The sequence below is a fragment of the Gymnoscopelus braueri genome (assembly GCF_963280865.1).
Source record: "Gymnoscopelus braueri genome assembly, chromosome: 1".
Taxonomy (NCBI): domain Eukaryota; kingdom Metazoa; phylum Chordata; class Actinopteri; order Myctophiformes; family Myctophidae; genus Gymnoscopelus; species Gymnoscopelus braueri.
Genome location: NC_137603.1, coordinates 12237220 through 12260137, shown reverse-complemented (window position 1 = coordinate 12260137; position 22918 = coordinate 12237220). Strand labels below are relative to the sequence as shown.

General features: G+C 40.3%; 2 protein-coding genes across 5 annotated transcripts in view; both read right to left on the bottom strand.

Annotated features, from left to right (window-relative positions):
• Positions 1-1682: 1682 nt before the first annotated feature.
• Positions 1683-14874, bottom strand: pros1 (protein S). The gene is made up of 14 exons (XM_080427895.1): positions 14672-14874; positions 12446-12603; positions 9481-9505; positions 9220-9297; positions 8521-8643; positions 8249-8377; positions 7889-8017; positions 7502-7742; positions 6753-6939; positions 5870-6034; positions 5532-5703; positions 4907-5043; positions 2972-3200; positions 1683-2534 (listed from the first exon to the last, which is right to left on the bottom strand). The coding sequence occupies exons 1-14, from the start codon at positions 14745-14747 to the stop codon at positions 2371-2373; spliced, it is 2013 nt and encodes a 670-aa protein (XP_080284021.1). The 5' UTR covers positions 14748-14874; the 3' UTR covers positions 1683-2370.
• A 4122-nt stretch (positions 14875-18996) lies between these two features.
• rasa3 (RAS p21 protein activator 3) overlaps positions 18997-22918 on the bottom strand; it is a 52759-nt gene continuing 48837 nt past the window's right edge. For all 4 annotated transcript variants that reach the window (XM_080439497.1, XM_080439499.1, XM_080439498.1 and 1 more), the window contains exons 20-24: positions 22661-22743; positions 21889-22097; positions 21248-21351; positions 19952-20135; positions 18997-19203 (exon numbers count right to left, since the gene is read on the bottom strand). In XM_080439497.1, the coding sequence (XP_080295623.1) occupies positions 19128-19203; positions 19952-20135; positions 21248-21351; positions 21889-22097; positions 22661-22743 (656 nt within the window). In that variant the 3' untranslated portion in view covers positions 18997-19127. The remainder of the gene's footprint in view (positions 19204-19951; positions 20136-21247; positions 21352-21888; positions 22098-22660; positions 22744-22918) is intronic.

Sequence of the window (22918 nt, the reverse complement as noted above, 5' to 3'; positions counted from 1 at the left end):
CACAGTTACTTATCTTTGTTTCAAATATTAGAATTCAAAAAGAAAAATTACTTGTGTTGAAAACTACTTGCGCAAACGTACAAAAGTAGTTCATTTTTTAAGTCTATTCAGTTTGTTATGGTGACGGTCTCTTGAAAGGACCAATTTGGCATCCTGACCGTAACCTTTTTTATATGGTTATACGTCCTCCCAACCTATCCTGAGTCTGACTCTGAGCAACTAACATAGGTGATTTGTAGTTGTCCTGATGATTGTTATGTTATGTTATGATGCTGCTTATTTTATTCCTGCCAGGACATGCATCATTGTGTGTGTGTGTGTGTGTGTGTGTGTGTGTGTGTGTGTGTGTGTGTGTGTGTGTGTGTGTGTGTGTGTGTGTGTGTGTGTGTGTGTGTGTGTGTGTGTGTGTGTGTGTGTGTGTGTGTGTGTGTGTGTGAGAGAGTCTATCTATATGTTCATAACATAGGCTAACATTTGTGGCCATATGTTGTTTATTCTTGCCTTTTTTCCAGCGCCACCATTACGCCCAAATTTCCACGTGAACACATTTGACTTCAAAACAAGATATCAAAACTGCTGGCTGAATTGCCATGGTTGCTGTGCACCTTCTTGCTCCCCAATTATGGCTCCTGCTGGGATGGTGAGTGACCCAGTGGCATGTACTCTCTAGCACCACCATTTGGCCAAAATTTCCACTTGCACATCAAGATACCTGTAACTAAAAATATAATGGGAAGCTTCTCATGACACTCACTGAGAACACGCATGCGTCCTGGAAGATGAGCACTACTGGTTGTGGTGAACCAATGGCCTTTCTGCTAGCACAACCCTAGGCCCAAATGTTCAGTTGCACACATAAAACCAAATGGCAGATTGCCATGAAACTTAATGCAGTCAGCAAGGATGCACGCTAAGGATTTTGGTGACACCATGGTGTTTCTTCTAGCGCCACCCTTAGACCAAACTTTCCAGTTACACACAAGCTATTTCAAAATGTAATGGGCAGATTACCATGAAACTTGCTGAGCGTGTTCATGCATGAAGATGAACCCTTAATAGTTGTGTGACATAACCTATCTATTAGCACCACCCTCAAGCCAAAATATATATAAAAGATATCAACTTTTCACTCAAGATATCTCGTAATCTTCTGTAATAGGCAGATTCCAGGATGAACCCAACTGATTTGGACGATCACACTAGATAATTTCCATTTGGGTGTAAGGAGCAATACAGACTTTAAGGGTCTGCTAGTGAGGCTTTTAGTCTTGTTACCTAATATGTGATGTGATTTACAGCATGAAGCTGTTATAAGGGCAATGAATGTGTAATTGACGTTGAGGGCACATGTATAGTTCTAGATTCCAAATATTTTATTTAAGTAGTAATATCAGTTCCAAACAAGTAGACAATTTATTTTTTCTTCTTTATACCATAAATAATTTTTGGTAACACTGACTGGCATTATTCAGAATGATTTATGGTAAAATATAAAAAGCAATTTCCCCTCCTTAATTTGCAGTTCCTTGTTGATGGAATTCAATAATTTGGCAGTCTTCAATCTAGGATCTGATTATGGGAAACAGCAATAAAGTTAATTACAGACTGAGGCTGAGGATTACCAAAGTTCAAAACTGAAATTCAACAATCTTCCCTTTTAAAGATGAACAATGGCAAAATACTATTTTTTATACATTTTTATTACAACAAATAGAAACCACAACAAAATATTGAAGACCTACATTCAACTTATATATTAAAACGAGATTGCTTTTATGTACAAGGTGAATTTTGAAAACCAGCACAGAAACAGAAAAAAAAGATCATCACATGACATGACAATGAAAAATAGATCACAAATCCTGGTTAGCAGAAACCATTCGTTTATTCATTTTCTCAAACGGAACCATCTGATAGCCACCACATGTGTGCTACAGAGCTCAGCTCTTCGTCCTATGTAATAATATACAATTCATTGCAGCACACCACTAAAGCTACATCAACCTGCTTCTCATTGGCACCTGACATTCACCCTGCCTCACGAAACAAAACAAACAAAAAAACACCAAGCAGCTCTACGGAGAGGTTAGGAATCATTTTTAGGGAATGTGGGTGAAAGGGGGCAAGTGTAGGTCTTAATAAACCCTTCAGAGTGTGGACAAAATGGACAGAAAATACTGTACTTAGTAGGTCCACCACCGTCTCCCCTGTCTGTCGGCTCTTTCCTATCCTATCTCCTCCTCAAATCCCAACACGAGGTTCCCAGCACAAGAAAACGATTGTCACTTTGTGTGTGGTTATTTGGAGATGGGAGGTTTTGGATGTTGATCTGGCTGCGGATGAGGTCACTTCTTGTGCAGTAGAGGTGCATCATTGGTGTCCTTCTGGCGCATGAACAGGGGGGCAGGAATGGGATTTAATACTGTTGTGTTTGCTGAGAGCCTCGTCAAAGTCTAACTGCCGGCCATTGATTGTGATGTCCATACAGCCATGGTAGTGGGCAGTCACGGGGGTGGCAGAGATCGGAACCTCGTCTGAGAGAAAGAAAGAGCAGGACAGGGTGTGGAATGGTCAAACACGGTGATGCCAGTGGAGGAAGGTGTCAAGATGGTGATAAGGTTGTCGCGTTGAAGATAAGAGTTCAGGGCCATGCCCAAGTGATTTGGAGAGAAAGGGATGAAAAGGAGTGATTTAGTGAATGAGAGTGGAGATCAGATGTGAGGGATGGAAGTGAAAAATGTAACTTTATTGAATAATAAAATAGGAGCGATTAAGTGAATGAGAGAAGGTTAGATATCAGACGTGAGGGGTGAAAATGAAAAATGAAACTTTGACAACGTGGTTGAGTCATAAAAATCCCAAAGATAACGAACCCATAAGCTGAATTATAACAGTTCTTGATGGTTAAATGTCTGTAATTAATAAAGTCAATCATTAAGTATGGAACAGTTAGTAAGCAAAGATTTCTAACCTGGTACACCACCAATATAGGTACTGAGGGGCTGCTGCATGGTGACATTGAGGCGATCCAGCGCCTCCTGCAGGGCCTTAGGTGGTACGTAGGAAACAGTGGAGGAGTTGGCTGAGATTTGTAGCTCTGTGGGACTGACAGTAAGCTCCACACTAAGACGGTCAGGATAACACAACATTATTGACTCCAGGGTTGCTACTGGGACCCCATCCACAAAGACCTGCAAGTTCTGGAGCAGAGAAGGAGAGAGCGTGGTGAGGGCCTAGGCCTAAGGACACACATGGGCAACATATTTCACCATCTCAATCCGGCCCTCGAAGTCCTAAAAGAAAAACAAAATGATCTCCCAAAAATCTACATCTTAAAAGGCAGCATTTTAACTTGATGGCTTTGAGGTCAATTTATTGAACTCGACTCCAATTAATTATTAGTAATTAATGTACCATTTGAGTACATACCTGCATTCCATATTCCATCTGTATATACTGAAATGTTAACTGTTTATAATGTGACAGTGAAACAGTCAATAGTTGGCCCTATTGTTAAGTAGTCTGTCGTGTCTACCAAATACATGCAGTTTTAAAGGAGAATTCCGGACATTTTAAGTGTTATCTTTGATGTGTCGTTACTCACCTACCGACGTAAAAAGTGGCGTTGTTTTTTTCCAGAGATTCCCCTGTCGTCATTTTTTCAACCCCCTCCGTTGTCATAATGGGAGCGCGTGGCTTAGGGAAATTCGTCTATTATAACCGATGCAAAGTAATTTTTTTCTCTACTACTACTCATTGTAGAGTCTCATGATAGTCAAACATGCGCTGAAAGTTCCTGAGAGGCTACCGCTAATGCCGAACGATTTAACACTGGTTGCTTGTTTCTCTACCTGGCAACACCAAGTTGCCAGGTTCTGGAAAGAAACAAGCAACCAGTGTTAAATCGTTCGGCATTAGCGGTAGCCTCTCAGGAACTTTCAGCGCATGTTTGACTATCATGAGACTCTACAATGAGTAGTAGTAGAGAAAAAAATAACGTTGCATCTGTTATAATAGACGAATTTCCCTAAGCCACGCGCTCCCATTATGACAACGGAGGGGGTTGAAAAAATGACGACAGGGGAATCTCTGGAAAAAAACAACGCCACTTTTTACGTCGGTAGGTGAGTAACGACACATCAAAGATAACACTTAAAATATCCGGAAATTTTCCTTTAACATAATTCAGCACAACGTGTTTCAAGTTTCAACTTAAATGGCCCTTCAATCACTTTATCAAAGTCAGTATGACCCCCTGGAAAAATATGCTGCCCACCCCGGCCCTAGGATATGTGTGTGTGTGTGTGTGTGTGTGTGTGTGTGTGTGTGTGTGTGTGTGTGTGTGTGTGTGTGTGTGTGTGTGTGTGTGTGTGTTTACACATCACTCACCATTATCAGACATAACTTACAGGTGACTTTGTTTTGTTTTAGTTTTTTGCATCTTTTTGGGGTAGGCCTGCCCTCCCAAAATGTGCTTTTTTTTGGGTATGCAATCATTATGTACATGCATATTTGTACATGACTGTTATTGAAGATACAAGAGACAGGACCACATGGAGCATTAATAGCCTATTTGTGATGCTTGGGCTTTGTCTTATTTACTGCATGCATAGCGTTTAACCAAGAATCACCTTATGGGTAATCTCTTGTGTCTGTGTGAGTGATAGTAGACACACTTCCAACACAGCTGTGGAGTATTGCAATTATAGGCTGTATATAATCACACGACACTTTATGGTTGGGTTCATCTTGAGGAAGGTCCTGTGTGACCGAAACGTTGAGCCTTTAAGTAAATTCAATGCAGAGGTGATCTAGTGTGTGTGGGCATTCTTTTTCCTTTTTGTGTGCGTCCTCCACACATAGTGATATGTGTCCATAAATGCAACACAAGAATAAAGGAGCTTACTGCATCATGTTCTGCATGTGTCATCACAGACACCAAGAGAGGTACGGTGTTGTTGTAGACCAGAGAGAAGAGAATGCCTGTACTGGTGGATGGACGAATATTCATCTTCACGACTACCTTCCAGTTCTCAGATTGACCTGAAATAAAAGAAAACATAGTTAGATATTAATACTAATAACTCTGTGTGTGTGTGTGTGTGTGTGTGTGTGTGTGTGTGTGTGTGTGTGTGTGTGTGTGTGTGTGTGTGTGTGTGTGTGTGTGTGTGTGTGTGTGTGTGAGAAAGTAAAATGTAAATGTCTCAATAAAAAAAAAACTGTACATTTTAATTTACAGTTTAAACAACTAGCACGATAATAAACCTTTAGGGCCAGCACCGTTTAACAAACTAGCCGCGCATATCCCTAGCCACAAGGGCTACCCACAATGCCCTGTGATATAAAAAATGACTGACTAAAGGCTCTTGCCCACAGAAACACAAACTGAAATGATCATCACCTTCTTATACCCAATTTATACTTGGTTGCGTGACCTGCAAGCTCACAACATGTCACAGTACAACATGCTATATTTTCAGTGCACGCAACCATGCATAAATCAGGGTTTATAGCTGATGTGCATTACTCACTGCTGTAGTCCAGGTTGAAGTGTGCTAATCCTAACCCAGCGAAGAAGGATCCTCGCTCCACGGAGACAAAGCAATGTTTACTCTCCTTCTCCTGGATGACCTCTTTCACCCCAGAAGCCCCCTGGTTCATAAGGTTCCAGCCCCGGATACAGCCGTCCAGACGAGGGTTAATCTACAGACATGTGCACAATAACGAGAAGAACTGTATTCATTCCTGACCATCTCAACTATTAGTTATGAATATGTATTTGTTTACTTTGTATTAGCTGATATTAATTTACGGCGACACATTTATTACACGTTGTTTTATACGTGTGTCTTCTGGATAGCATGCTTACAGGTTTGATGACACTGTCCGTGCGGTTGGGTAAACCAGCGATGTAGACCTTGGTCTCCAGTTTGCCGTTAACAGCGGTGAAGAGACTCTCAGGGCTATTGATGCTCATCACTGCCTCCTTACTGATCTTCACGCTGATGCTGTTCTCCAGCTCATCCACAGAGATCTGCACGTAGCACACCACACACAGTAATGCAACTGTACGTTTACTTATGCTGTTCTCCAGCTCATCCACAGAGATCTGCACGTAGCACACCACAGTAATGTAACTGTACGTTTGTCCACATGCGCTGCAGCACGTCTTCAGCCAATATGTTACACTCACTTAGCTGGGACTGCAACAGTCAATCGAACTGATCAATTTAATCAATTATTTCGAATTTCTTTTTTGAGCTGGTGAAAGTTACAGGAGTGCATATGGTGTGTGTGATATCATAAAAACAATGATGTCTTCCATTCAATGTTCAAGGGCTTCTGGAGAAACTAAGCTTTTCAGTTGGTTTTCAGTTTCCTTTCCATTTCCATTATTAACAAACATATGGGGGATTTATTTTGTTTATTCCTAGGCTTGAGTGCTTGTGATAGCTACAGATAATTTTCATTTGAATACATACATAAAATACATCCTATGTTGTTTGTTTATCTCTTAAATACAGTAGCATAAATGGACTATGAAGTCCAATAGGGCAGCCTGCAACAGTTACTAATCGATTTAGTCAATTATTTAAAAAAAATGCCTTTATTTCCATGTTGAAAAAATCATCCAAAAAACAAATGCCCTTCTCGATTATTTGATTAATTGAAAAGGTAATCTATAAAATAATCAATAAATAATAACAGATGGCTGCAGCCCTACACTTCACTGTACAATAGCGCTGTCTTACCACGTGCCACTGGCCGTCATTGATGACTTTGCCTCCACTGGTGACCTTAAATGTGTGCTGGTTCTTGAACTGAACTTCAATGCGCCCACCCCTGAGCCCCAACATCAACCACGAATCCTGGGAGGACTCTGCATAAAGGACCACTCCCTCTGGGTCGAACGTCCGGAAGTCAAACTCGGCAGCGAACCTAGAAACACAAGGGACAAATGTGTAGAGTAGCACAGGAAGCATTTAGAACACACAAATGCTTTTTCAGAGCTTCCTCAAAGGCTATGATCAGACTGGCAACCCAAAGCCGATTTTTGGCCTATCCAGATCGGAATCAGTTTGGTCTGAATAGCTGATTTGAACGACATTCCTGGGTGGTTTGAAATGTGATTCAACCCTGTTTTCTAGATGTGTCTCAGTTTGGACACTCAAAAAATGAAGCCTGGTTTATACTTTGTCGTATGTTGGTGTCACTCACCAAGCGTGAGCAATACGTTGTACATCAGAGTATGAATTAAGCATTACTCACACCTTTGTCGTTAAGTCGTTACCACAGCAACCAATGCAGATAGGTCAACGATGTCTGAATTTACACATCGGATCTGATCTCTTGCAAATAACAGTGTGGACAGTCAGTCCTACCGATTCTACTGAATTTGAGAAATAAATAGGATGTGTCTGCAGTCTGAACAAAGCCAAAATGAGCATGTATCAGTGTGTTTGAGGGAAAGAGACGGTGAGAAAGAGAGAAAGCTCCTCACTTGGTGTTTTCAGGTAGACGATAGCGCAGGTAAATGACAGGAAGGCCTGCAAACTGCTCTCCAAGGTAAAGCATCTCAGGATGTTTGTGGTCATAAAGGCCCACGCAAAGTGGGATCCGCTCACAGTAGCGCTCATTCTCGGCCAAACGAAGACCCTGGCGACCATCGCAGTGGCACACATAACTTCCCATCGTGTTTATACAAGTGCTATCACACACATTCAGCTCACACTCATCCACATCTGGAGAAATAAAAGGTACAGAACAGATGGAGGGGCAGGTTAGAGAGGCCATAAAACTTTTGACAGGCTCTAATCTATGATCTATGATTTGATAGAAGACGTGAAAGCCAGTTAACTAATAGGGCAAAACAAAAATGAGGTCTCACCATTGCAGGTTCTGGAGGTAAAATTATACTTGAAGCCTTGGGGACACTGGCACTCATACAAGCCAGGGGTGTTGATGCACTGGGCCGGCTCTTCACAAATACGGTTATACAGTAGGCACTCATCAATGTCTGGAAACAACAAACAAAGGGTGATATTGATTAAATATGCTTGTGAGGCCTTGCAGGCAAATATTAGACTGACCTCAGCACTAGGATGGGCTTTTCACATTTGTCGATATCCCACATTAAAATATCCCCACCCTTGGCCCAGGGTGGGCCACTGGAGCAAGGTTATTCTCAGAAAAACTTGCAACGTTACTACACTGTTAATGATAATGATAATCATTTAGTAAACCTTACCTGTGCAAGTGATTGCATCTCCATTCATGAAGTAGCCATTGTTGCACTGGCAGCTGAAACCGCCGGGGAAGTTGTTACACTTTTGGTTACATCCTGCTGGATGGTCTGGATCTGAACACTCATTGATGTCTGTGCAATCAACCAATCATATCATAACATTAATGTTATGCATACACTGAATTGAAAGTAATGGCAGGACTACAGCATGTGTAGTAGCTGTGCGTTACTTTGGCCTACTTAGGGCACAAAAAAAAACATTTATGAATACTCACCGTCCTCACAGCGTTGGCCCTTCCAACCAGGTTTACACAGACATTTGAATGCGGCCTGTCCATCCACACAGCCTTCTGAACCCTCCTTGTAGCATGGATTCGGCAAGCACTGGTTACTGATCTCTGTCACACAACATAAACAATATGGGCACATGGAGGACGCAGCGACAATACATACAGGACCTTTTTAAACCTAATCTATACTTTATCATTTGCCCATGCCATTCTCGAATCATTGAAAAGAACCCATTTTTAACAGTGAAAACAGCTAGAAAGGCTAAGCCTCCCTTGTTATACAACAAATTATGAATTAGGCTTTAGGGTACAAAAGTGAAAGCTCAGCAAGGATTTGAATAGCAAAATAAATAAATAATTTTAACCAAAAATGTTAGGCTCAATAAACAGCAAATATAAATTGACAGCAACACTGTTGCTCAAACTGCAGTCATGGTTGTGATCTGCACATTTATTCTGATTTTAACCTGGATGACAGCATAAAGTCAGTTTATTTAGGTTGCCTAAACCCAGACCAGTAAAAAAGAGGGGGGGAAAGTGTGTCATTAATGCTGCAAAATTAATAAGGTGAATGACTGTGTCAATGTAGAAACACTTCCCACTAGAAGAGTGAGTCTTCATCAGTAAACTGCTTGTTCCAGTTGTATTTTAGTATTACAGTTGTTCACTTTAGAGCATTTTCACCTTTCACACAGGTACGCAGGTCTGAGGGGATGTTGTTGTTGGAGTTGCCGATGCCAACGCGATGCGATCCCAAACACACTGCAATAAGGTGCCATTTGTAAAGATTCAGACCAGTAATCATAGCACAAATTTAACCACTTGAACCCCAGCATCCATATTCTAGGCCCTAAAATATGGATGCTGGGGTTCAAGTGGTTAAATTTGTGCAAGGGGAAACATTAGCCAAAAATAGCAAGCTTACAATTAAATCAGTGAACTTACCAACATATTTGGGGTAAAAGTATTCCTGAAGAGGGAACAGAGAGAATGTAAACAAACTAAAGCTTTGTTATTCACTTATTTTTCATACATTCATTGGATTTATAAAAATCTAAATACAGGATCCATACACAGACTGTCTTTTATTTCATTAGCCAGGAAGGAAAGATACTTGTTTGAACCTGGGGTCATTAATTGTATCCTACTTTGTATTTACACTGACTTTCCCAAATCATATACAATACATGTATGCATGTGCACGCACGCACGCACACACACCAGGTCAGATTTGTCAAGTTGGCAGACACACACACACACACACACACACACACACACACACACACACACACACACACACACACACACACACACACACACACACACACACACACACACACACACACACACACACACACACACACACACACACACACACACACACCCTCCCTTTCCAACCTGGACATCTACATCAAGGCTATATTAGTTTTTACAGTGTGTGTTGCTGAAAGCTGCGGGTCTATGAAGAGGCAGACCTACGACTCATCATTCGACAGATTTGCATTCGACAGATTCATTTGCATTCGACAGATTTGTTCGACAGATTTGCGTCATTGGCTGTCGTTTAAGCCAATGGGATACTTTCCCATACTCTGAACGGGCGGCCTCGTCCTCCCAAGCTATGGGACTATGCAGTCCTCCGAGCGCTAGCCGAATTTGGCTAATAGTTAGCTTGTATGATGTTACTAACTAACTGTTTTTAGCCAAGCGCGCTAATGTCCGCTCCCCATTAGTTATCGACGCAAGTCGCGTTATTACTCTCGTAATTTTCATGTATTGTACATCCCAAAATAAAATGTATTAACCATGTTATGGTGCTGTAATGACTTTATATTTTCTCCACATAGCTTGTATGATGTTACTAACTAACTGTTTTTATCCAAGCGCGCTAATGTCCGCTCCCCATTAGTTATCGACGCAAGTCGCGTTATTACTCTCGTAATTTTCATGTATTGTACATCCCAAAATAAAATGTATTAACCATGTTATGGTGCTGTAATGACTTTATATTTTCTCAACATAATACTGTCTTTCACACGGGCCTTGGAAAAGAGGATCGCTTCCGCCATTTTCTTCTTCGTTGGTCTAAACAATGACACGGTTGCCATATTTTGAGAGAAAAATAAGCAACCAGGTCAATGAAAACAAGCCCAAAGATTTAAGTGACTATTAGGCTACATGAGCACTTTACACCTATATGCATCGGCTATTTGATAATAGACGATTTGGAAATAGCCGATCTACAAGCTCACAACAAAATAATAACAAATAAAAAGCAACTACCTACATTTACAAGCAACTTCACAGAAAACTAGGTCGCTTGTAATTAGTATACATGGCAACACTAGTACGAGTACTTTTCCCACCACTGTTGCTGTTTTTAACCTGACTGCCCTGTTTACAAATGAATGAATACACACTACAACAAAGGTCACTGTAGCAACATTTTTCATGTAAGGTATGACGCTAAAATCAGCTGCATTTTATCAGAAAAAAGCAGATCTACAAGCTCACAACGCATCGCCGCCTTGTGAGCTTGTAGATCTGCTATTTTTTATTGTGACGTTTTATTGCATACTTCATTTACAAAAGACATTAATGCAACCAAATGGACCCATTTGGGTTTTTCTTTCATGTAAGCCAGTAGTGAAAAGGGCAAACTTGCAGTTATGCATTACAACTCAAGCCTAGCTGTTTCAAACAGTGAAATCAAAAGACAAGTTGTGAGCTTCACTTTTATAAAGGGTTAGGGTTACATTGCAGTATTGATACTTTTACTTACGTAAAACATTACAGTACTTATTCCACCACTGTTGATGTTTTTAACATGACTGCCCTTACGCTACCTGTATTCTATGGACTCACTTAGTTTATTGTGAAAATAGTTTATTTCTTTCATACATAAATGAATACTAACTGGTCACCACCGGTCTTTTGTCCAGGAACAATGCATACAACACTATCAACCAGTCCTCCTGGGTGTGTGTGTGTGTGTGTGTCTTCATTTTTGTTGTTCATACATTTCTAAGTGAAACACTGTAGTTTTGACTTGGCTAAGGGTAGGCTACATTATGAAGTAACTATATCAGCTGGTGAAAATAGCAGATCTGTGAGATTGTAGATCAATTATTTTCACTATCATTGATATTGTACACACCACACACACACACACACACACACACACACACACACACACACACACACACACACACACACACACACACACACACACACACACACACACACACACACACACACACACACACACACACACACACACACACACACACACACACACACTTTATATTGGTAGCCAACCAATGAACCTCTGTGGAGTTATTTTTGTTGCATTCGAATGGCTGAGATTTTATTTAAATGACAACTTTTACATTTTGTGCTGCAGATTGGGGCAAAAATAGCCTGCCGCAAGCGGGTATATTATGACTTTGTCATTTCTTGTTTCCTTAGTATGTAGTTTTTATATATTTTTTGTATTAGATTTTGTTTAGATTCAAGAGTAGGTTTGCTAGTTTCAGTTTATTTTTTATGTTTAGTAATAGTTACGTTTTTATTAGTTTAAGCTTTTTATTACTGTATAATAACTGTATTAGTTAGGGGCACGATTTACGAAGTTCAGTATACTGTAGGTATTACAATACAAACACAACACTTTGTGAAGGCAATTGACTCATTGTAGACATCCCAGTCTCAACATATGGACTGATGCCTCCTCGTGCTCGTTGTGTTGAAGAGATTTTCAGTATATTTTGTTTTAGTTTAGTTGTACTTCACTGACATTTAATCTTATCAGTTGACACACAGGTGATTTCAATAGCTTTTCAATCATCTTCTTCTGTTTTCTATATATGCCCCCCGCCTCATTACTTTTGAGGTGTTGTGCGCCTCTCACCGTCTCGGGATGGTTCTCAAAGATCTCCCTGGCTTCCTCCTTGTTGCACAGCTCCTCTATGCACTCTCTCTCCAGGTTGCCCTTCTTGCTCTCCTCAAATAGGGTGTTAGCTCTCCTATGCCTTGTCAGAAACTGGGCGGCTTTGCTTGGGGTCAAGACTGGTTAAGTAGCCAACAGCATGGCACGCGTGCACACACACACACACACACACACACACACACACACACACACACACACACACACACACACACACACACACACACACACACACACACACACACACACACACACAACATTACCATCAGCAAGTGACACACTCCTGCTCCTGGGCATTTAAACACTGACAGTGCAGCTCAGTTTTAATTGAATGCTTGATTAGCCTGCATAACAACAACTGATGCCATCAAAATCATATGTATTCTAACTTCTATCAGGTGAGTGATGTGGCTGATGGATAAAGTACCCCAGGCCAACTCAATGATTTAGTGCAGGGGCCTTCAATGTTTTTCAGGCCAAGAAGCCCTTAGCTGAGAGAGAGAGAGATGAACCACTACATATTGTATAGAATTGTGTTGCAGATTAAACTTTTGTATAGATTTCATAGACTTGTTTGACAGCACATCAATGTTGTATACATTTAAAAAAATATCAATATGTTTTACACATTAGCTTTTCTATTAATTAATATTAATGTGTATTTTCAGACATTTAATCACTTAAATCCTCAATACTAAACTTGACCATTGGCTCTGTACTTGGTTTGCTCTTTTGTCTCCTCTACACCAAACCTCTTTGCCAAACATAGCAGATCTACAAGCACACAAAGCCTCTCAGGCAAGGCGTTGTGTGCTTGTAGATCTGCTATTTTTTGGCTAATGTTCCCCTCACTCCTCTCAGAATCCTATCACACAAAGATTTGGAGGACCCCCTGTAGTAACTCTGAGGACCCCTAAGGTTCCCAAACCCCCAGTTTTAGTGTAAATGCTCATTGCGAAACCGTGATTTACCAGAAATGACCTCAGCCCGCCTGCAGTGTAGGATATTAGTTCAATATGTCGCTCATGTTCTCTACATGCGCTACCCATTTTCATTTGTTAATAATCAAGTAATTAATCATGAATTACATCATGTCATTGTCGAAGAACACATTCATACCTTCCTTTGTCTTTCTTTAAATCTTATAGTTATACACATTTTGTAGGCTACTTGTACAAGTATCAATGCTGCAATGTAGAAATACTCTGTTACAAGTAAAAGTCCGGAATTCAAAATGTACTTAACTGTAGCTGCAAGTTTTCTAGTTCCATAAAGAACCTCTCACTCCGCTATACAGCTCCGAGATGAGGTTCTATGTCGTTACCTTCCAGAATCGGGTGAACGTCCGCCAAGGCTCCGCTGTTTACCCTTTTGTATATGTTGTATCCCAAAACTAATGGTAGATTCCAAGCTGCACGGATGTTTAAAGTTTGGTTCGGCGCATACAATTTTAGGAACGGAGCGAAACTACCCGTTTAAATCGCTTATTTAGTCAGCCTGTGGCCATGTTTCCCATTGTAGCCAAACCGGGAGCAGTACTGGCAGCGGACGTAGGGGGGTTTTCCGGGTTGAATGGGAAACATGGCCACAGGCTGACTAAATAAGCGATTTAAACGGGTAGTTTCGCTCCGTTCCTAAAATTGTATGCGCCGAACCAAACTTTAAACATCCGTGCGGCTTGGAATCTACCATTAGTTTTGGGATACAACATATACAAAAGGGTAAACAGCGGAGCCTTGGCGGACGTTCACCCGATTCTGGAAGGTAACGACATAGAACCTCATCTCGGAGCTGTATAGCGGAGTGAGAGGTTCTTTATGGAGCTACAAGTTTTCAAATAATTGTAGGCCTAGTGGAGTAAAAAGTACAATATTTGCCTCTGAGATGTAGTGGAGTAGAAGTAAAAGTAGCCTACTGAAAATTGGAAATAAATACTCCAGTAAAGTAAAAAAAATACCTCAACTTAGTTGTAGTAAGTACAGTACTTGAGTACATGTACTTAGTTACTTTCCACGACTGGTTGATTCTAGTTTCATCAGATCAGATTATTACCATTATTAGCTTTGAAATGCAATCAAAACGTTTTAATCCCATGGGTGAACAATACAACATGTCTTTACCAGCAGTAGCAGTATAATACATGTTGCTCCAACGCGGTTCAATCCTATATGAACAAACCAGTTTACTTACATCGATGGGCATCGATGAGCGACACGAGAAGAAAGACGACACAACAAGCCAAGTATTCCCCTTTCTTTCTCCACATAGTCAAGCCGTTCTAAACCGTATAAGCCTCGTGTTGGTTGTGAGAGCTCAGATCTGCAGAGAAAACTTTATTCTTCCCGACAATGTTTTCGCCTCTATGCGGTGGAGAGAGATCTCTGGTCTGGGGCCAGGAGTTAGAGAGAGGCTGTGCACACAGGCAGTGGTGGAAAAAGTACTCAAATTCTTTACTTAAGTAAAAGTACCGATACTGCAATATAAAAATACTCTGTTACAAGTAAAAATCCAAAATTAAAAATTTGCTTGAGTAAAAGTACAAAAGTATTGGCATCAAAATGTACTTAAAGTACCAAAAGTAAAAGTACTAAAATGTTTTCGCGAAGCGATGCGTTGTGAGCTTGTAGATCTGCTATTTTCAAAAGCCTATGTATAAAACAGGGCTAAAGTGGTTAATGTATGTTTCATAATATCATAATTTATATCTGAAAAGTAACTAGTAACTAATGTTCTCAAATAATTGTAGTGGAGTTAAAGTACAATATTTGCCTCTGAGATGTAGTGGAGTAGAAGTAAAAGTATTGGAAATTGGAAATACTCAAGTAAAGTACAAATACCTCAAAATTGTACTTAAGTACAGTACTTAAGTAAATGTACTTAGTTACTTTCCACCACTGCACACACAGCATAGGACTGTATGTTTGCGGGACTTTGAGTCCCCATTGATTTTGAACACACCATACCGCCAGTGTGTTGCCATATTTTGTGAGAGAACCAGGTCTGTGAAAAGAAGCCCAAAAGAAGCGACTATGCTACAGGAGCCCTTTAAACCTATTTGAACACGCGATCTACGCGCTCACAACGGTTGCGTTGCGTTGTGGGCTTGTAAAAAAAAAAAATCGAGAAGAAAAATGTGGAATATTTTTGTAACATTTTATCAACACAAATCTTGTATGGGGGTCCCTGGCATAAAATATTTTCAGACGGGGGTCTGCAGACAAATATCAGTAGGCCTACTCATTTGGGGGGTCCTTGGCATGAAAATGTTTGAGAACCGCTGGTTTAAACAACATTACACAGCAGGCCCAAAATAAGTACACTTTAGAAATAAGCCCAAAAAAACGCAACCCGCAACTGCCAATATTTACAAGCAACTTTACAGAAAAAACAAGCCCAAAGTCGCTTATAATAAGCAGACATGGCAACGCTGAACACCATACAGTGGAACCGCTCATGCACAAAATAAGTTTACAAACGCGTCCTGGAACAACACCGAAGGGGGGGAGGAGGTGGGGGGGGGTGCCTGACTCATGGGGGGAGTAGAAAACAGGCCCAATCAAACTTTAAGTGGTTTTCTTTGGTTAGAATAAGTGTTAAATAGCTCTACATTCTGCTAGTTATCATTGTCATAGAGTGTCAGGTCTCCCCTGCCCTGCTCTTTTTTACACAAAGAAATTAGCAGTCAAAATTGAGAACCCACCTGAAAATGTAGGCCTAGTTTCTGTTTATTAAGAACTGGAGATGGCAAGACACCTGTTTAAACTATCTGAAACATAATCTGAATCATAGATTTTAGCCTTTTCACAAAAACACCTTTTGCTTGAACAAAAAAAATATATATAATTGACCCTACCTTTAATTTCAAGAACCCCCATAAGTTACAGACCTGTAAGGATCTATTTGGGGCTCCCTCAAGGAACTTTGAGGGTCCCCGGACCCCACTTTGAGAACCTATTCACATCAAATTCCACCCACTGATGTGGGGGAGCTATAGCTACACATTTTCCTTTGACAAAAGACAAAGACAACATGTGCATTAATATTGCCTTCATTTAGTTATTCAGGAAAAAAACATCACATTTGCACCATTCATCCAACTGTTTTATGTACACATTTAACAGGCTTATTTTAATACTTTTAAAATATTTATACAAAATACACTGTTCTCCCTTTATAGCTAAGATGCATTTTTCTTAAGAGGAGTTTCACTGCAAAAGTCAGCAGCTCTATGATAATTTGATTGGTGTATTTGACCAACTGGGGCTTTTAATATTATTGCATGCTGAACAACCATTATTGCATAAGTCACACTTGTGTGCATTTCAGGGTAGTGGAGTTAAACTGTTATTGGCCTATTAAAATGAACAGATTTTTAAAAGAAACATACTAAAAACAATAATAAATATGATAAAGAACTTTAGGATATGTAACAGAATTGTTTACTGATTTATATTTAACCTATATCTTCTCAGTCTTGGCAACAAAAAAACAAACACATTCAGTGCTTAGTTTTACAACCCAGAGTAGAGTTAGTGACTGATAGACCCAAACACTCTTCCTACAAAAAGCTCAGGTTAAAAGCGACATTGATCTCTTCATGATTCAGCAATGGAAACGACTGCAATATACATAAAATGGTTTAGGAGAACAAAGATTATTGGCAGGGGTTCCTTCAAATGGAACAATGACATGTGACTATACAAGAGGAAAAATTAGACAATATCAAGGCAGAAAATAGGTTGGTCCACCGTAATGTCCTGCTACACTCTATTGCATAACAATAGGCAGTGTTTTTGACAACATTTGGGATCCTGCCTTTTCTGTAACACTAAATTAATTAAGTTGGCAATTTAACCCTTCGAAGTCTGTCTCACACACTCATGCACACAGAGAAATACACACATACACAGGCACACGCATACACACAAACGTGCGTGTGCACACAATACACCAGCACAGCATACCTACAGAAACAAAATATTTCATTTGATTTGTATCCTTGTATGACAATATAGAAAACACAGTTTGTATGTTGAGAAGATTCCCTATAGCTTGTACAACATAAAAGAGAAAGAAATGGATGTACATTTGGAATCATTGCTGATCCTTTTCAAAAACAGTAGATTTTGAGATATAAAAACAACAATGAGTATAATCTGTTCCAAAAGGAGAAATCTAGAAAAGTGATGACTGGCACTGATTGGGACCCTGTAACCATGGGAAACAAACTGTACATAACGGATCCGATTATTAATTTAGGAGTACAAAACTAGTTGTTTATCTGTGTTTTTTGTCACTGATTCATTGGGTTTGGCTACCATCATTGACCCATACTTTACATGTGCTGATTCAGCGTTCAAATCTGAACAACAGAAACATGCAATGGGTTAACAATCAATCTTGTACCTTCAATAGATGCTGGGGTCCTGACCAATAAAAATCACTGCAGGACATAGTTTAGAGAAATGCATACAAATAGGTTTTAAACCACTGGGGCCAAAGACCTCACACAGTAAAATCCTCAGTGTTAATGTATCGATTTGTAACTCGGAGAGTGCACAAATGTAATCACAAGGACCCTCACGGGTCCATGTGGTTACATTTGTATACTACCAGAGTTAAACTAACACTCAGGATATTCACAGTACAGGGCAGACTCACAAAGCAGGACGCACTACAATATGAACCAGCCGACACGGAAAACAATCTGAAATACGTTGTTCATGATTGTGTGGTTCACTTAAACAAATTAAAATGCAAAGATGTGGATGTGATGTATAAGTAAAGCTAGTAATAACCATCCCTCTTTATGTATCGGAGGTTAGCCGAGCAAGCACATTTCTACTTTGTAGCATTTAACCAGGTGAGCAAGGGCACATGACAAGGTTCCAAACACAATAGAACAATTCTCTGCATCAAAAACTAAAAGTTGAATTTATACATGATCTGTTAGGGCTAATTCATACTTTGAAAGTAAGTGACTTCTTGCTGAAAAACCTGTTGCAACTATAGGGCTGCAAATGAGAACGACGAATATCAGCTAAGATCTATAGCTGCTATGTGGGCTAACGTTGGTCCCAATGATCCCTTCTTGTGCCCTCGTCTCTTACGACCTTCCTGAGGAGGTTGGGGACCACAAAAAAAAATCTAACACACGCGTGCACACACACACACACACACACACACACACACACACACACACACACACACACACACACACACACACACACACACACACACACACACACTTTTCATCTAAATTTTGGTCTGTGAGACTTGAAATAAAAAGGAACATTTCATCAACCAATAATACCATTGAATCATAAAAATAAAAACAACAAAGTGATAAAATAAGCTTTTTTTTCAATGTGCTGCGAGGCTTGTTCATCCAACGTCTTGGAGGAGATTAAAGTGCGTGGTCACTGCCAGAAATGTCCAGTGAAAACTTTTTGTTCTCTTCGCACATCATAGAAAGGGGACCAAATGGGTGTTTGGTGTGATTTTTGTCTTCATTTTAGTATTGTCTTCCCTCCACAACTGTGCCTCCTGTTGATGAGGTCTGTATATCCACATCTGGAGTGATGCACCGTGGGAAGTCATGTACGCTGGTTCTGGGCACCGTGGCAACAGCATATGGAGCCAGGGCTTAGATGGAGTAGGTGGAACTCTCAGACTGCTGGCGTATGTAGCACTGAAAACTTTTGTCTCCGATTGGATGCTCCCTGAAAACAAAAACAAAAAAGTAGTCAGAGGCACGGCGGCAACTTTCGATTATTTACATAGCAGTTCTTCTATTGATCACTTTTTAGATAATCGAAAAATCGATTGCAAAAATAGTGAAAACAGATCTACAAACTCATAATGCGTTGCAATGTGATGCATTGTGAGCTTTTAGATTGGCTATTTTCACTTTGAGTTTTTTTTATGCCCAAAATAGGGATTGATTCTTCATCGAATATTAATAAAAAAAAAAGATTAAATCAATTACTTCGATTAACTGTTGCACCCCTAGTCAGAGGACCGTTTTAACCACATGAACCCTAGTGTCCTAATACTGCATGGGCATGTCATAATAGGCGAACATTTGGCGAAAATAGGCCAGCGTTCATTGCACACGGTAGTTCTAAAAGCTCATAACTCGGCGCAATGCGATGCGTTGTGAGCTTGTAGATCGTCTATTTTCAGCGAATAGATTTAGTATAGAGGGGGAAAAGGAGGGGACCAAGTACAGGTAGTGTTTAAGTGGTTAAGTACAGCTAGTGTTTAAGTGGTTAATTTTTCTCTGTTGCAATTTCCCGGCTCAGGAGTACAAATAATGGATTAGTTTTCAGACGGACACAAATCCTGAGCGTTAATAACGTCAAGAGTGTAAAAGACACTCAAAGATGTGAGTGTGCAATACACATTTACTGAAGCTTAATTAAGTGATAAGTCTGTGGAAAATGGCTAAAAAAAACATAGAAAACATACTGGCTGCCTATCTTTGTCTTCTTGAACTTGTCCCGTTTGTACTTGGTGTGCTGCTGCTCCAAGGTCTGCACGGCCGAAACGACGAGCTTCAGGGTCTTGTAGGTCTCCTGGGGATCGTCAATGACGAAGCTGGAATACTCCTCTTGCTCGGGCCCGTCATACACTGACTTACTGCCACAGGCCTCTGCAGGGACACACATAGATGAGTGTGAGTAGGGATGGGCAATTAACCCTTTAACACCTGAGGTGATTCTTAAAAATGTTTTCTAAATCCTAAAAAAAATTTTGAAAAAAATCTAAAAAAATATGTTTTCAAGATTTTTCAAAAATAGCAGATCTACAAGATCATAGCGCGGCACTCGGTGCCGCGCTATGAGCTTGTATATCTGCTATTTTTGAATAGCCAAAGAAATCTAAAGTGACACAGATGCGTTCCAGGTCTTAATGGGTTAAGCGAAGAAAATATATCGAAACCGATATTTAGAACCAATCTTAATCTTTGTTCATGTAGGGGTTTTCAACTGGTGGTCCGTGGACCACTGGTGGTCCGTGGAGGTATTATTGCACGTGGTCCCTAATCTTCACAGTCCCTTGTGAAGTTCTGGATGAGTTGTCAGGCAGAATTCCCAGAGCTTGCAGTAAAAGCAAAATGTATTTGACCTTTTGTAACTACGTATCTCTGTGACAGTAGTATTTTCATGCTGGCATACCTGAAGAATATGTACAGGGCAAGGTTCGAGCCAGAAAATTACATGAGGACTCCACTATAGCCAAGAAGAGACAGACATGGACCACCCGTAATCATGTCATGGTCCATGGACCACTAGTTGAGAAACAGTCCACTCAAAGACCTGGTGACCTAAGATGACGCGTCAATGTAGTTGACAGCAGTTACTGGGAAGTAGGCGGTCAAGAACTTCCACAGAAAAGGGAGGAGAAGGGGAGGTGTACCGGATTGCATAAATGTGCCCATGTAATAGGGTGTGTCTGCTAACCCATACATAAGTTACAAATCAGTATATCAGTTAATACGAGATTAATATAGAAGGCTGGATAAAGTATTCTTATATATGAACAAATCGACAAAAAACTCTAATCGTTTTTTTTTAAGAAATACGTTTGAAATAATCGTGATATTGATTTGAGATCATATTGCCCAGCCCTAAGTGTGAGAATCATTAGGAGACGTTTGACAAAAACATGCACACACACACACACACACACACACACAAAGGATCTACGATACATGCTTGCTCGCAAACATGCACCCTCGCACACTTTGTGTCAATGTCTGACCTTGCATCTTGACCAATTTGGTCATATACGTGCTGAACAGCGAATAGATCCTCTCCGTCTCCCTGTCTCCATCCACGTCCAGCTGAATATTGGCTGGGAGACCACTGAACACACACAGGACCACAGGAAACACAGTACAGGACAATGAGACCTCGCTGAACTTCATTTCGGCAACCAGTACGGTGCAGCCTTAAGCCTGGTTTATAGCCTACTTCGTCATACCACAGAGTATAAATTAGAGGAACATTTAGCCTTTTTCCACATCATCTCCTTATATGGGTCCTCACCGATGGTGGAAAATAACTAAGTACATTGAGTACTGTACTTAAGTACAATTCTTTAGTATCTGTACTTTACTTGAATATTTGTATTTTTGGATACTCATGAGTACTATATTTCACTATATTTCAAAGGCAAATCTTGTACTTTTCACTACTTTAAAGTAGTAAATTATGAACTAACTACTTAATGCTATTTACAAGTTAGTGAAAATAGCAGATGTACACGCTCACAACGCGTTGCGGTGCGACGCGTTGGAAGCTTGTAGATCTGTTATTTTCAGTATTATTGATATTTCTTTGAAAATATCTGGAAAATCGATTTCGAATCGAATAGATTTTTTTGGTGAAAACCTGACTCACCCGGTGCAGGGTGTACAGCCAGTGGCAGTGTCCGCTGACACCTTGCAGCAGAGCCAGTGGCCGTTGAGGTAGGCTGAAGGGTGGTACGTGCTCAGACGCTTGCGGTTGCACTGGCTGACCTTTGTCAGGATGTCGATCCAGTCCCGAGCTTCAACACAGTTGTTGGCCTGGATGTACAACGCTCTCTCTGGCTGGATCACCTGGAACATCTAAGGGGGGGGAGATGAGGTCAGATGGAACAAAACTAGGGCTGCAACTATCCATTACAGTAAGCATTATTTTACATGTAGTCACACAACGATGTCGTGAAAACATCTTGAAAATGGCGGATCTACAAGCTCACTTGCTATTTTCAGTATTCTATTTTCTATTTTTCTGGGGATATTTGTTTTTGAAACTTTTCGCCTAGAATGACATGCCTAAAATACATTACTATTACGATTACTGATTATGAATTGATGAATTATCGATAACTTTGTATTGAATAGGTGTCAATAGTTGCAGATCTATAAGCTCACAATGCGTCGCATCACATTTTCAAGTATAAGGTATAAAAAAGCTCTTAAATGATTCAAACCAGGAAAAGACAACACCAGACCAAGATATTACAATATCCAAATCCCAGACGATATCTAGTCTCATATCACAATATCGACATAATAATGATATATTTCCCAACACTAATTCAGATCAATCCAAGTAGTGGTGATCTGTTAAGATCTCAAAGGTTCAGGTGATTTTGAGGGTTTGATGATGGTTTAAAGGTTCTTACATTTTTCATCTTGAAGGATTCCTCTTCTAGCCTCTCCACAGCCAGAATGTTCTCTATAGGGATACTGCAGAGAGCGCCCTCTCCTGGAGATAAGAGGAAAGATACATCAGCCTCAGGCAGGATTGGGGGTTGTGGGGAATGACAAGCAAAGATAGAATGTGAGATCCGAAACAGAATCACGGGATGAAGGGAAAAAGAAATGCATATAATGAATATATTTGTCTACATGACTCAATGATCTGTGTGTGTGTGTGTGTG